Below are 15,513 nucleotides of genomic sequence, written 5' to 3' on the forward strand. Positions count from 1 at the left end.
TTAAAAGTGCACTAGATAAAGGACTAGCATTTAGAGAGACAATATTCTTCATGATAGGCACTTTCACAATGACTGCAGTGCTTTTAAAAAATAATCTCAAGTTTCCTAGAGCTGTATATTTTTGCAAAGAGGTTTAGGATGTTTTCCTACATAAATGGCACTTCAGAAGGATGAGTTGCCGATTTCAGACTATGTGAAATTTCAAGAACTGGAACCGTCGAATGGTTACAGAAAACAGATTTCTGTAGCCCATAAACATCATGCAGACCCACAACTCCGTATGCACCATTTCCAGTAGAATTTTAAAATGAATATGCAGATATGGTTGCTTTTGTTACAGGCATCCTCTCCTACCCCATCTTGAAAGTTTTACTACGTTGCTAGCATAAATCCTATAATGTACCTTAAATGTAATGCATGCTTTCCTGTGCAAGGCAGTGTGTATACAAATTTTTAATGTATTTAGGCAGAATTATCTTGTCTCTTGTTACGCAAGCAGCACATCTGTGTATATCAGACCAAAAGCATTTGCAGAGAAAACACTGTATTAAAATTCCTGGGTTTGGGCTCTCATTCTCAGGGTTACGGGAGTGCCTCAGATTGCTCAACAGTGACCCCTCTGTCAACCTCTGACTCCATAAAGAACAGAAATTAAATGATATCTGCATGTTCACGACACCTACCAGCTCCATAATGTGTGCTCCACTTTGTGTCCTATGCTGCCCAGAGGCTTCGGGTCTTGCTCAGAAGTTCTGGAGGAGTCATCCCTGTTCCTGAAACCACCACATGTCTACCCAGCGCAGGTCTAGACCCAAAATGTGGGCCTTGGCATGCCCTTTCCCATCAGCTCCACCAGACCTGGAGCAACCCGAGACCTTGGGGAGCGGGTCCTGGCCTGAAGGCTGTCACAGCGAAGCCACCACACATGGGAAGCGCTGCCTGTGGCCTCCTCCTCTCTTGCACCCAATGCAAAAATTGTAGCAAAAAAGCTGGGTATGGAAAAGCTGCCTGAACACCAACAGAACAAATCTGGTGGTGACCTCACGGTCTGGGCAGCGTTTCACTGATATGCCGAAGGGGGGATCTGAGGCATGCCGAAACCTCAAAACTGCAGCAAGTTCCTTTCATGTCTAAGACCTATTTTTTCCTCTCTTGTGATGTTGCCTTGGTTATTGGACCTCCTTAAAAATCCTGGTTTAGGAAGACAAGACGACCTGGGAGGAGGACAACTTCTAAGCTGAGTGGGCCTATGTGTGCATCTTGCATGTGTGCGGGGAGGATTGTGTGCTTCTGACAAAAATGTATTGCTGAGTTCATTTTGGAAGTATAATATTACAAAGCAAAGTAATTCTGGCACAACTTCTAGTACTTCTGACACAAACTGGCCTCTCTGGCCAGCGAGGAAAGCTACCGAGAGGCTCTGAGCTGTCTTCCTGGTGCAGATTGATGCTGAGGAGGAAGCTAGAACGGACTGGAATTTGGGTTTGATTCAAAGGAAAAGTTGAAAGTTTGGGGGGAGCAGATGCTCAGCTGGTCCAAATCAGAAAATTTTCACTGAAGTGCACGCAGCCACACAAAATGAAGTCACCCGGGTTCAGCCCTGTCTGTTCATCTAAATGCTTCAAGGCTCTCGAATCTGAAAAGCTCAGGTGGAAATCTATCGAGCAGAGGTTTCCTCCTTTCATCTCCGCCAAGCTAGTTTTAGTGTCATTGAGAAACTCCAAACACACCCCAGTAATTCCAGTTCCAAACTGAACTTATTTGATGTATTTCGTCAGTTATTTCAAAGATGATGTTGACATCGCTGCTTCGAGCAGACCCATTTTCTAAACACAGACCTAATTTTCCGAAGCACTCCGAGCTTGCCGTACTTTTCTTGCAACCAAGTCTGTACCTAGACTGGGTGTTAACCGGGCCTGCAAAAACAACGGGCCAACCTCGGGGGCTCGCTTGCTTGCAGGATTGCTTGAGACTCTGAATACGCTCTGTCTTATTTATATAGCTCCAAATTCTGATGTTAGACATAAATATGAAAGAGCCTTGATACAAGTGACATCTGAAGCTTAATTTGGCCTCTTGTTGAGGGAGATGTTCGGCACAGCAGTTTGCTTTCCTACCCATGGAACCAGAAGGCAGTTGATAAAATTAACCAGGACTTTTTCCCTTTTAAAATTTTGTATTTTCAAAACTGTTCCAAGTATTAATTCTAAGTCGCTTTGCCTTTTTAGTCACACTGTTACAAGCACTGTCAAATGCGTGAATGAGCTGCAGCCTACGGACGAGCACGTAGCAGAGGATAACTCTTGTGTGAAATCTTAAAGACCTAATGGCAAACCAAGGCATTCCTCTAGCCACATCCCACATGAAAGGCAATTTAAATCATCTCAAGCTGTTCAGATTCTGCCTTGTACTTGGGCATCTGGCGGAAAAGTTAATACCACTACCTGCTCTTCATGTTGTATTCCTTCGCATAGTTTTTACTCATTTCAATGGGTGACCAGTCACTTTTCCAAAAGGTGAACTAAACAAGTGACAATACAATACTAGCAAAATATAATCCAAATATATATTTTTTAAAGGTGCTGATAAAACCAACCCTGACTGAAAGCAAAAAAGCACCAGATCACATTAGGGACCTGTCCCTGTACAGCACGTCTACCCACTGTTGCCTCCATGGCTGCAGATAAAGGGAGGAAGGCTGCCAGGTTAATTGTGATTACTGCTGCCAAACCTCATTTCCACTGACAGCCTGGCTGCAGTGAGGGAGCACCCAGTGGGAGTAGATGCTCAGTGAGGCAGGAGATACCCCCCATGGGAAAGCTGTGCCCTGGCTTAGGAGAAAGTCAGAAGAGTCTCAGGGAGGGGAGCTGCAAGCATCTCACAGCACACTGCATGGGACTGCTTCTGGTCCCCCAGCATGGGGCTATCTTCATCTGGTTGGAAACCACTGCTGTTCCCATCCTGCTCACCTGGATCAGGGTGTTCCCATTCCTGGCCACCCGTGCTCCTCACTCTGTGCCGTGCCAGCGAGCCCAAGCAGAGAGCCTGGGGCTGGTCCTGGCTGCTGCCTCTGCCAGCACCTTTCTGCCTGCGGCTTTCCGAGAAAAAACATCTTTGGAAGCGGTCAGAGAAGTGATACTGACCCTTTGTCTTTCACAATACCATCAGCTTTTGATGTAAACACAGAGTTCATGTGTTGGGTAGATACTAAGAAAGTCACTGACCAAGGAAATAACAAATAAATACCACCAAAAAAAAAAAGGATGGTATTTTAGCTGCGGGGATGCTCTTGGAAAATGGGATAAAATGTCTCTCACGGAAAAAGGCAGTAAACAGTTTACATCCCGGAAACAGCCGTTCTGCAGAGTGGGTGGCTTTGTGGCGCATCAGGCCGTGGTTGCCACCAGCCAGCGTTAGGCACTTACCGGTTTGGTATTTTTTCACAACAGCAAATGGTTGCTTGAGACATGCATCCACTTACCACCTATTCCTGTCTGCATGGAAAACTAATTCCTTCATTGCTGGGATGCAGGACAGACCGATTCAAAGCTGCTCCCTGCCCATGATGGGAAATGCCTGGGAGAAATCTCCGAGACTCTTGCTAATGTCTGAGAAACACGAAGCGAAGACTAAAAGCCAGCTAGCAACAAAAACACAACCACCTTGCCTGAAGTGGCAGGAATGAAACACAGAATATAAACATCAGAAGTGGGAAAAAGCTATTTACATTTTTTAGAAGTTTTAATCTTTTTCTAAACTAGCTCACGCATTACCAGGGATGCAATTACCAATGATGTAATTCAAGAGGGCACTGGCAGAAACAGAGAAAAGAAGCCAGTCTGTTATCTTTTTGTCTTTAGTTTGTGCCTCAACATCTTCTTTGTGAAAGAACTCCTAACTTATTATATAGCACCATTTTTTTCCCAAACCAATATGCTTTTGGAGGGTTCTTTCTAAAATGACTCGCGTGAAACTCTGCAGGAGTCCTAAACACATTCCACTTCTGCCGGGCAGTAGCATCGATGGTTTCTCCATTTGCAAAATGCTTCCAACTGATTTGCAATTTTTCTTGCTATTAGTATTTTTTGTGTGTGTGTCAGACATAAAATATTTAGCAATAACAAACAGAGTAGGATGAAAACTGCCGCAGCTTGAGAAGTGAGCTCAGGATATGATTCCTCCTCACCGGATGCCTGGAAGATGTCACTGAAATTCTCTCTCTCTCAGTGCAACCCGTGTGGAGCCAATATGAACTCCCAGCAAAGTGCTTAAAAACCCATTATTTATAATAACTGTTAAATGATGAGACATTGTTTACCCAGATCGCAAGATAAATTCTCACTTACAGAATGCTTGCCTGACCGTCCTGAACGTCATCTGGTTTTTATTTAAATGCAAAATGTAATTAGGCTCCCAATAACACAGCAGAAGAATTCAATAAGATAGGGCTTTTCACTTACAGTTTAATATTAACATTTTCCCATAAATGTTAATGAATAAAAGTCTACTGTTTTATATATTATCCATGGTGGGGAGACAGCAGGCTAGGAATGGAAGGAAAGATAATATTTATTTCCATACCACGAATTACAATACCTACCTCAAGGAGAGCTAAGCATTCCCAGCATTGCCATGGACTGGCCCCAGCACCGCCGGCCCCTGGGTGCAGTCACCAACCCTGGCCCCATGAGACGTGCCCCGGAAAGTGGCAGCACTGGTATGGGTGGTGCTTCCCCAGCAAAAATCCCCCCTCAACCTTTTTTTTTTTCACCTTTTCCTCGCTGCCTCTCCTTGCTTCCTGCATTCTGTCTGCCCATCTCCACCAGATGAGCATCAGATAGCCAACAGCATAGCTGTTAAGCAAGGATACGGCCCCAAGCCCTGATATCCTTAGACTCCAACGTGGATAGCAAGGCTAGATTATCACAAAAATCAGGTTACCATTTGTCTGATACTCCGTTAGAGAAATGCATGGGGGTGACAAGAGGCGATGGCAGGACTGCAGACTGCAGCATGATGATAGGAAATGATAGGGCATCCGAACGGATGGAAGCAGGCCCTCAAAGTTGCGGAGGTGGCACTTCAGGGGCCCATCGAAGGACTTTTGCCTCCTGAAGCCGAGCACGAGAAGCAGATCCAGGACCTCTGCGGCTGAGAGGACTAAAAGCTGCAGGGCCAAAGGGCTGGTTCAGGCTGGAACATTTTAATTGCTTCAGCTTTTGACCTGCCATTTATTGATGCGAATTTTGCTGTGTTAATGTGTGTTTTGCTGTTTGGTGACTCATGCTTCATTGTATCTCTCTAATAAGAAGTGTTCATTTAACAGCTCAACTACTTAACAATTTATTGCATAAATGGGTTTCCATTCTCCAGCCTCCTCTCCTGTCTCCCCTGATGAGGGCAATGCATAGTTTATGAGAGCTTTGCAATGACTTTGGCCATCTTCCCTTCAAAATCAAGGGAACAGGAGATGCCCTCGGCATCAGCGCGATGTTAATGCTCTACACTGGCAGGAAGGGGAGTCGGCAGATTGGCCGTGTGTCGTTTTAAGATAACGAAAGGCTCAAACCTTCAAAGAGTTAATGCCAGACGCGTGGCAGATCTGCACTATATAGCAACAGAAAGGGGAGCAGAATCAGACTAACCATCCCGGACAGCAGGACCCCGTCTGGGGTCAGGCAGCCCGCCTGGCGCACACCTCCCGCATCGCAGTGTGCCCCGCATCGCGACCCCGTCTGCGGCTCATCTGCAATGGGAGGTCACAGGAGTAGCACGTACAGTGACTTCAGGTCACTTTGGCATCCCCAGCACTCAGATGACAAAACTGAAGCAGACACTGAGGAGCACAAAGGCAGCAGCTGAGCTGAGCGGAGACATGCACCTTCTCCTGGCTAGGCTTTAGGACCAAGCGCCAGCCAGTGCTGCACACAACTAAAATAATTCCTGTAAAAATCAGTGAAATACCCCCAGCCTTGCTCTGAAAGGTTTTCGGGGGCTGCTGTGTTTGGGAGGACAGAGAGGAACTGCCTCATCTTTATTCTGCCATCACGTCAGCAGCTGCAACAAGTTTGGGCTCACAAAACAGCTGTAAAAATACCAGTCCTGTTTCAAATGGTGGGAGACGAGGGCTCTTACTAAGGAATATATGCTTGCCGTAAGTTGTATGCTACATAAAAATACCATGTGAAGACTCCAAAAGGAATAACAAGGTAATTATAGAAATTAGAGATGGAAAAATCCTATACGGCTGTTTTGCTGCCTGCACCCTGCTCAGTGCAGGATTACTCAGTGTGGGACATGCCTCAGAACCCTGGCTTTTAAAGGGAACATTTAATAAACACTGAGAAATGTTTCTAAATATTTAGAAAACTCAAACCAACAGACTTCCACGCCAAGCTGTACAAACAGAAAATCAATTTAGAAAACTGTTAAAAATCAACAGCTTTTGCATGCACCAAAAAACATTTCTCTGAATAGCAAGCATCACCTCATGTGCGTGATAGTTCAAACAGTGCTGTTAGGATGCTGAGCCCTTTGCAGAATCAGGCCTAAATGAATACCTACCGTGGCTTTCCTCTTGTTCCTGTTGGAATCAATAGCAGAAGCCTCTGTGATGCAAAAAGCCTAACGCTTTACAAGGTACTCAGCAAAACAATCAAATGTGAGCAAAACCAAGCTAGACAGAAGGGAGATTCACATTTTCCTGTGAAATGCTGGAGTATTGCAGTAGGAAAATTAATTTGCTTAATCATTAGAAGAAAAACCACAAACCAAACCAAACCAAAACCCAACATAATAACAAATCTCTAAGGAGAAGGGGAATTGTTTCTCTGTTAACTACTTGGAGACAAAGCACTGGAAGAAAAATGTCCAGTTCCAATAATGTCATAACCTGGTTATAGCCTGCACAGAAGAGCTAAAACACTTGCAGAACAATGAGTAAGAAATTAAGTTTTAAATTGAGTGCTGGCCCTATCTTGTGTCGCTTCTTTATATTCTAGTAGAAAGGACACTGCTGAGCTCATTTCATATACAGCAGCCTGAGATGCCTGGATGCAGACATCATTTAGTCATCTCATATATGTTTCTCCCCATTTCTTTCTCCAGGAGGAATGACAAATCTAGAAATGTGACTGCACTTTGTTTTATTATGATATTGATTTTTCTGCAAAGGGAAAGTGCATTTATCCCCCCGGTCTGTGTGCTGGCAAGAAAGGGTTAACAAAATGTTTATCACAAAGCTGGCTTCAGAGTTGAAAGTAATGTGATCAGTAATGAATTTTGTGTTACATTAGGTTGTATAAATGGACAGACAAGCGCAGACAACAAGTGGCCAGGAGTCGGGGCTAATCTAATGATGTAAAAATAGAGACAGCACCAATTATACTTGGGGCCAGCTCAGAGCTCCTGCAGGGACTGCAAATGAATAGGTACAAATCAAATTACTGACTAATAGACGCACTACAAGAGAGGGCAGTCAATGCTAAATACATTAGGGCCTTGTGACCTCTCTGCTCTGAACAGCAGAATCCTAAATTTGACTTAAAAAAAAATCAAAGAAACTCTTGTTCATTTAAGGGGAGAAATAGAACAATGTTTTTTGTGAAATGATTTGAAACACTTAGATATTTTTTGTTTTGTTCCTCTACAACCACGTTATGTGTGTAACCCTTTGAAAACTGACAGAGGGTTTGCTTTTAAAACAAGGAGAAACACTCTTTGTGCACAAGTTAAGACCTGAGAACAATACAGTTATGTTACATACCAAAACATTTCAAAGCCATGTGCCTCTTTGTGGTGATGTTTTTTACTGCTACTTCACCGGCTGTTTCTGTATCAAAAATAAAATATTTCTTAAAAAGTGTCTTGATTTAATAAGAAGAAAGAGAAAAGGAATCTCCCCACACCACAATTGATAATAAGTAAATGCAGTTGACCAACTTGTTATCAAACGGTAGAAAGTCAGAATTGTCTCTTAGTATCAGTACACCCTTTAGAAACATCAGCAGGCTTTTTCTATGAACAGCAGTGAACCTAAATTCACACAAGAGACATTTGTGGTATCAGCATTCATCCCCCCTCCCCCTTAAGCAACGTCTGACCTGGAAGAAATTCCACTGAAAGCCCCAGCCTGTTGTTGGGCTCTAGGGAAGGGCCCGCTTGGTGTGGCTGGCTGCCCCAGCCCAGGCTGAGAAGTGGAAAACAGTCCAGGTCTGGAGACCTGACAAACCATTTGGGAGCTAAAATGCACTTGGTGGGCCTGGCAGGCTGTGGGATTGGGCTGCAGTGTCTTGGGCAGGGCTGGAGAGAAAGAGAAGCCCAGGCTTTAGGGCTCGATGCCCTCCGCAGGATGGCTGCATTGGCTGGACAGCCGTGTGCTTCCTGCACAGGGCAGCCGTGCTGCTGCATCTTGCACGTGAGAAATTAGTCGTGTAACCATGTTAAAATGAGGGCAATGTCAATGCTGCTCTTCTTCCCCAGCACTTCAAAAATGGCGGCTCCTAAAGAGCCCTGAATTTTCATTTTTTTTTAAAGAGTGTCATCCAAATAAACCTTTTGTACGAAGAACATTGAGCTCTTAGACTTAATTGAGGGGGTAATTTAATCTCTGACCCTGGCATGAATATTCTGAAAGTTCAAAGGCTGCTTTTAGCATCAATGTTACTTGATATGCCAGTGTGTTTGCTGCCCGAGCTGATTTTGCATTGAACCTATGCAGAAATCTCTTTGCAGAAATGCACTTCAGAGGGAAAACCAATTGATCTGTGTTCTTGTATTCCTAGACACCATGACCAAGTTAGGATTAAGACCAATTGAGGAGAGAGAGGGGAAAAAATCTTAGAAAAATTAAAATGAAGAGAAAGGAAAAGGAGAAAGGAAGGAAGGAAAGGTACCAATCAAAGCTCTGAGTCTATAAAGGGCTAATTCTATTCCTGAAACTAAATGCACAGGTACATTTATGTTCGTTCAGGTGGTTGCTCATCTCTCAACACAGTTCGGGATCACAGACGTTTTCTCTTTTGGACAAAAATCAGGAAGGGTTTTTCTTGCGCAGGACCAGCAGGCCCCTGCTCCTTCTCCCTCCCATCCAACCTGAGGCAGACATGCAGGAGAGCGTGTGACTTCACTGCTCATCGTGAACTTCACGTTTAGACCCAAACCACAAATTTCACATAAATATTTCAAAATCTTCCCCTTGCTAAGCTCAGAGGTGTCAAGACCCGTGTGAGGCTCAGGCCGTGGTAACCATCTGACAGCCAGATGCAGCGCTCGGCCTTGTGTGGAGGCCTGAAGCCAAACCGGCCTAAACGCGGATCCCAGCGCCTCGGATGGGCTATCCCATAACAGCACCTCTAATTAGCTCCACTTACTTACACCCCATTAATCAGGTTAAAGAGTTTGCTTCAACATATGAGCTTCTTTCATTGCATTATGAGTTTGCTGATGACATTTGGAAGGAATCCAGAAGGTTCCTACCCAGGGCCCGTGCAGGGCTCTGCTGCGTTCGCACCTCTGCTGCCACCGACTTTCCACTGCTGGTAGCTGACAGAGTGTGCAGGAGTTTTGAGAGAAAATGAGATTTTCTGTTGTTTAACTGAAGCTTTATAAGGGGATTTAAAGACCTTGCTTTAAATTCTATAGCAACTCTTCAAAACTCATGGGTTTTATTGACCACAACGGTGCCATAATTGCATCCTTCCCTGTTCAGAACTAATAACAAGGGTTCTGAGATGCAAAATTTGTGGGGTGCTCTGCAGTTTTTAATATAGGCTCTTAGTGTAAGTTCATACGTATTCCTGAAACTGGAATAGATGGAGAAAAAACATTATTTTGCTCCATAAACTGCAGTATAAACTGAGCCATCATAAAGTACTGGATTTCATGATGGATTAAAAAAAAAGGATACACGCCCACAAAATGAAATCCTACTCTTGAATATCCCCAGAACAGTTCCACCACTTATAAAACATAGCAGCAATGTGGATTTGGGTACGATTTGTCAAAGTAAATGAGATATGAATGTAAGTGCAATATTCAGGCAGCCAAAGAAATGGTAACAGAGAGGATGCAGCAGATGGGCATGAACAGGGATCTTCTCCTGCACGCTGCATCCTGCATTTCCACTGCAGCCCTGACTCCTGGGGCACTGTACCCGCCAAGCTCCTTCTGGAAGAAAAAACAGGGGTCTGACAGTTGCACCAGCATATTGCTTACCTTGACAGAGTAACCTGAACAGTGATACTTACTTATTTTATATACTGACAATTCTCCCTTGGAAACCTGTGTGTTGTGTTAGTCTCCTAAAGAATAAATCTACTGTGCTGTCACTGTGCTATGTGCTTTATAGTAATAAACCTGAAGAGATGTAGAGAATGGTTTTTGATTTGCTAAACTGAGTGATGGGCAAGCGTGAGGCTGTTTCTAGATTTAACATGGAGCTAGACCTTTCACCCAGGTTGAAACAGCAGGAGATGCTAGGATGAACTCTCCCCAGGGTAGAAAGCATTTCTCCTTAGGGTTGTACATGCACAGCTGCAAGGTTTCATGCTCCCTTTTACTGTTCTGGAGTCAGTAACTCCTTTATGCGGCTGACTGGCAGGTTTTCTTTAAGGCCAGCTTATATTTTAAGTGGATGTGGTTGGGTGTCTAATGAATTTGGATACCTGGGATGTACACAGATCGCCCCATGCTGTACCTCTGAGGGAAGAAACCACATCAGCAGCATGGTGCTCGTGCCCTCCTCAGCCCAGAAGTAACAGGCAGAGAGCGCAAGAGGAACCTGACTCGTGGAGTTCAGCACATGAACTCCTATGGCACAGAAATTGGGGTCACAGAAATTGTCTTCTATTGGTGTATTTCAGAAAACATCCTCTCAACTAGACTGTAGAGGCTTGGCCCCATATTACAGGCTGCTTTTCAATATTATGCCTAGAAATGACCAAAGTGCATTTGAAAGCTTAAAAAATGTACTTGTTGAAGGACTACATAAATCAGAGCATTTACTGATTACAGTATTTTGGAGGGAAAGAGTTCTAGCCTGGGCTGGCGATTTCTGTGTGTACAGTTTGAGTGAGTCAGAGAGATTTGTCACAGTTTCATAAATCACAATACTAGCTTTGCTTTTGTTTTGAAAATGTGATGTGAAGCTCCAGCACATACTTAGGAACTATAATGCAAATGTAAATACTGTAGCTGCTTGAAAACAAAGCTTTGCAAGGAAAAGAGGTCACTGACCACTAAATTTCTGTGAGCAGACCTTCCTTTTTTTTTTTTTCAGTTAAGAGTTTGACAGAAACTGAAACAGCAAAAACATCTTTTTGCATCTTTGCCAGTTTACGCCTTCTTTGGAATTAAATGTGTATCTAGGCTGACAGCTTATGTACAGCAGACTCCACTTAAGATAGACATGGGTCGTCTGGATAATTGGATAACAAGGAGGAAAGCTGGTTTCCCAATCAAGTCAACTAGCTGGATGACTGGAGTTATCATTTAGGTCAGAAGGAAAGTAGATTTTTGGGGGGTCATCTTCCAGACCTGGTTCTTCTCCCGTCCACTGTCCGACAGCCCTTGGCAACCAGCCGGAGTCAGAGATGGACAAGACCCATCAGGCCATCTAATTCCCCTTCTTTGCAAAGGCTGCATTATTCTTCATGATTTTCTTGTCCTCCACTTTAACGTTTCCTACACAACCAACTTTCAGGTGATTTCTGCCACTGCCAGTAGCCTGAACCACTGAATCAGTGAGGTGTTGCTAACCCAGCTTTACAATGCAATGGAGTAGGTAAGGAACAAAGATACCATTAGTATCTACTTCCCAAAGTGGTCTGTGTGCTTTGAGCATGCGCTTCCTCTGTACTACTTTTGCATATCAGCCCTGATTACTATATAAATCTATGTGTCAGCTATGTCCTAACAGTTAAGGTATTAAAAGAATCTATTTATCTCTTGCCATTAAGTGCATGTCAGGCCCAGTTGAGCACTTCGATAAAGTCTCACTGTCCATCTACTTACTGCCCATTTTTTCTTTGTCCACATTGTGGACAGGAGCACTACACAGGCACATACCTTCACATTCGGAGTTAGAAATGTCATTGTTGCATGTTTCAGTTTAAAAAAGACTTTGTAAGTTCAATTAAATCTGTAAAATGTGCTTAAGGACTAAAAAGAATTAGAAGAGCACAGGCAAGGATTAAAGGTATGAGCGACTTCAAGGTAAAGTAAGTCATTTTAGGATTATTAGATCGAGGTTTATAAATTACATAATTTGAATCCAATGCAGAAATATAATTACTGTCTTTGGAAACAGTACCAACACAGAAATCAACTATTAACCAGAAAATTTATGGTGTCTTTTCTGCTAAGTTCTTTGCTATCATTTCATTGAGATGAGGGAGTGGAAGGGAATCCAAGGAAGGAAGAGCTAGCCTAGAGAACTGTTTTTCAAAGATAAATGCAATTCAGCTTGGGTTTGTTAAGATGTAAGTGGTCTGGGGGGAAGTTAAAACTATCCTACTTGTTATGAGCCAACAAAGATGCCTCTTCTTTGAAGCAGTGGTAATGTACCTCCAAACTTATCTTTTCCCATTTATTAACCAGCAGACAGATGCTAGAGCTTTAACGTGATCCGCAGTTTGACAAATGGCTGGCTGGCAGCCTGCCGTGAGTGCAGCCACGCATGTTGTAGCAAGCACTGGTCGACTCCCTAGGCAAGAGCAGTTTTCCAGGTATCATTTGAGCAGGAGAGTACTTTTTATGGGCATCTAGTAAGAAGAACAGTTCAAGAGCTGTTAGGGGATGGAAGTGGAAAGGGCATCAGAGTTCACAGCCTTATCACTAGGTTTTCTCTGCTGCACCAAGTCATCACATGTCCAAATCCTGAGAATAAAGTATGTAAGTGATAGAGAGAATCCCACGACAGGCAGAAAAACACAGAGCACAATGACAGTGCAAGTGGGGTAGTGGGATGGGGTGGGCTGGGTCAATGCTCATGTTTCTCACTACTGTGTGATGGTGCTTAGATTTGCTGCTTTGAGGCAGCATCTATCTTACACTCGTGATGAAGATTTATGGGTCTAGAGTAAAAGCAGGGAGAAATCTCTTTGGATACATTTTTGCTGAGTGATGGTGTCTCTGTAAATAGTCCCCTTCTGTCTTTACACCTGAAATGTTTTGAGCCTAACCTTATGGCAAAGAAGTCGGCACTCACCGGAATCAGCTGGTGAAAATGGAAAGAAAATATGAACTCTTTGACTGTGACAAAGTTCTTGGTTTACAGTATAAAATAAAGTCTCTGGGGCAGTCAGTCACCTCAACTTGGCACGTCTAGATTGCTTCAGCTTTCAGCGAAATTATTCCCTTCATCTTTCCTCTGAAGCACATGAGGAGAGCTGACCCATCCGAAGAAGTGAACATGATCCCCAAGTTCTCTGCTCACAGTATGGCTAAGTGATGAAATAAGTATGTTTCTGCATTTTCACAGCCTGTTTTTCCACCTTCAATGCCCTTTGCAAACTTCTGCTTATCAAACTCCACCCCTGCAATGTGAGGCATCTCTATCCCCATTGCAGTGATGCAGCAGTCATGGGCACGTTAAGAGGCTTGTCCAAGGCAACAAACTGGTGAAAATTTGCACCAGGTTTGTAACCGAGACCCTTACTTAGTGTTCCACCAACCTCCTTCTATTAATAGTGAGTCTCAAGCCATCCCGTGACTCCACTTTTTTCAGGATTAGCAAATCAAAGGAAAGACCGTTTGAGAGGTGACAAGTTGGGGTATGAAAGGTGCTTCTGCACCATTTGGCAGCTTGGTTATTGCTACTTGTACCTACATAAAGGAGTTTAAACTGCTGATTTTCAACCTTCTCCTCCAGTTGGTGGGAGGTAGTAACAGTGTGGTGACCTGCTGTAGCTTGCATACTCCGTAGTACCCCTTTTGTAAAGCATGGGGGCAAGCCCTGATGGGAAGGTGCTCAGCTCTTTTCTAGCTGGAGAGGTGCAGAGCTGGGAGAGCTCAGAACAGCACACGGCCCTCAGCAATACGAGGACCACAGCCAAAGGAAGAGCAGCTTCTACTGTCTGCAACGTTTCTGTATTGTCACTAGGCTGGCATACCCCTGTATTACTGCTCAAGTTCCTCCTTTTTTCCTTCCCAGGCATCTTGCCAGAAGAGTGACAAGTGAGCTGGCAGCTGATGTTAGAAGCGACCATGGCTATTAGCTGCTGGTCGCAACACAAATGGTGCACAGATCAAAGATGGGCCTAGACCTTTTACTAGAAGGCATTTTTAAAACAAGCCAAAATTAATGGGAGACAATAAAACCACAATAACTGAGCTTTAACATTTCTGAACATCTCCTAGCACTGGGCCCCTTCTGAGCAGCATAATCTCTGACGTGCTATTCCATTTACTTAAACAGATGATATAATTTATCAATATAATGGACACTGATGAAGATAGATTAATTTGGATTATAGAACCAGCATTTCACAGTGGCTCTATTCAGGACACAAAATTAGGATGTGTGTGATTATGACATTGTTTGGATCAGTGTGGGCAAGGGCAGCAATCTGCACATAGACTCAGATGCTCCCGAGTTGGCAGGGAAGGGAGGAGAGCCCTTATCACAGCGCTATGGTAAGGGAGCTTCAAAAGCCAGCATTTTTCTTTGGGTTGCTTTAGGCTTCCCTGACTTATGTTTATGTGATCTACCGATATTTTCTTTTTATAAATGACTCTTCTCACACTAAGGGAGACCCCCATAAAAGTTGATTAATCACAGAGGTAGTGTGCAGAGGAAAGGAGAAGCAAAACTTAAAAAATAAAAATAAAAAACAAAAATCACCATTGGGTGAGATGTACGTGATCTCTGATCACACCTCTTCTTTGTACCTGTTCCTGATCCCACTATGTCCCTGCTGGGGGATTCGCACATCGCATCGGCCAGGCGCTCCCGGAGGCCCTCGTCAGTGTGCTCCATGGAAGACATGTGGCGGAGACCGAAGTTCTCGGGCCAGCTCCCACACACCTCCAGCAAGGTCACGCTCCGGTCAAAGGCACCTTCAACAAACAAACGGGAGATGTTCGGGAGAGCCTGGGACCATATGATATCATTTATTGCATTTGAAAGAAAGAAGGCCTTGCATTTTGAGCTCCTGGAAAGCTAATTTTAGCACATCAGTTGAAACATTGGCGTTAATAGCACAGTAGGAGCAAGCAGAGAGGCCCAGGTACTTAGCAGCTTTATGCAAAAATGTTAAATTAGAAATACAGACCCAAGTCTGGTCTCACACTAGTGAGAGCTGGGAGAGGCTTCACTGAAATCAGCATAATGACACTGATGTAAATGACAAAAGAATCAGGAACTGTAATGTTAAAAAAACAAAAACAAAAACAAAAACCTGTATAGGTTATTAAGTATGTCAGAGGACCAGAAATTAGTTTTAAAGTCAATTTGCCTTTCGCTGCTTTGCTGTTGAGCACTCCCTCCCTTTCTCAGCCTGGACAATGGAAACA

The 15,513-nt window shown here is 43.8% G+C and overlaps 1 protein-coding gene across 7 annotated transcripts in view; it reads right to left on the bottom strand.

Moving 5' to 3' along the window:
* Window positions 1-15,513, bottom strand: part of BCAS3 (BCAS3 microtubule associated cell migration factor) — a 351,964-nt gene that overhangs the window by 8,122 nt on the left and 328,329 nt on the right. For 2 of the 7 annotated variants that reach the window (XM_035343346.1, XM_035343345.1), the window contains 2 exons: window positions 14,890-15,057; window positions 7,766-7,831 (listed from right to left, as the gene is read on the bottom strand). The exons of 1 other annotated variant lie outside the window; for it this stretch is intronic. In XM_035343346.1, coding sequence (XP_035199237.1) covers window positions 7,766-7,831; window positions 14,890-15,057 — 234 coding nt within the window. Of the gene's footprint in view, window positions 1-7,765; window positions 7,832-14,842; window positions 15,058-15,513 lie in introns of all 7 variants that reach the window. 4 more of the 7 variants (XM_035343348.1, XM_035343347.1, XM_035343351.1 and 1 more) reach the window with 3 other exon arrangements.

Source organism: Oxyura jamaicensis, chromosome 19 (assembly GCF_011077185.1).
Source record: "Oxyura jamaicensis isolate SHBP4307 breed ruddy duck chromosome 19, BPBGC_Ojam_1.0, whole genome shotgun sequence".
Lineage (NCBI taxonomy): Eukaryota > Metazoa > Chordata > Aves > Anseriformes > Anatidae > Oxyura > Oxyura jamaicensis.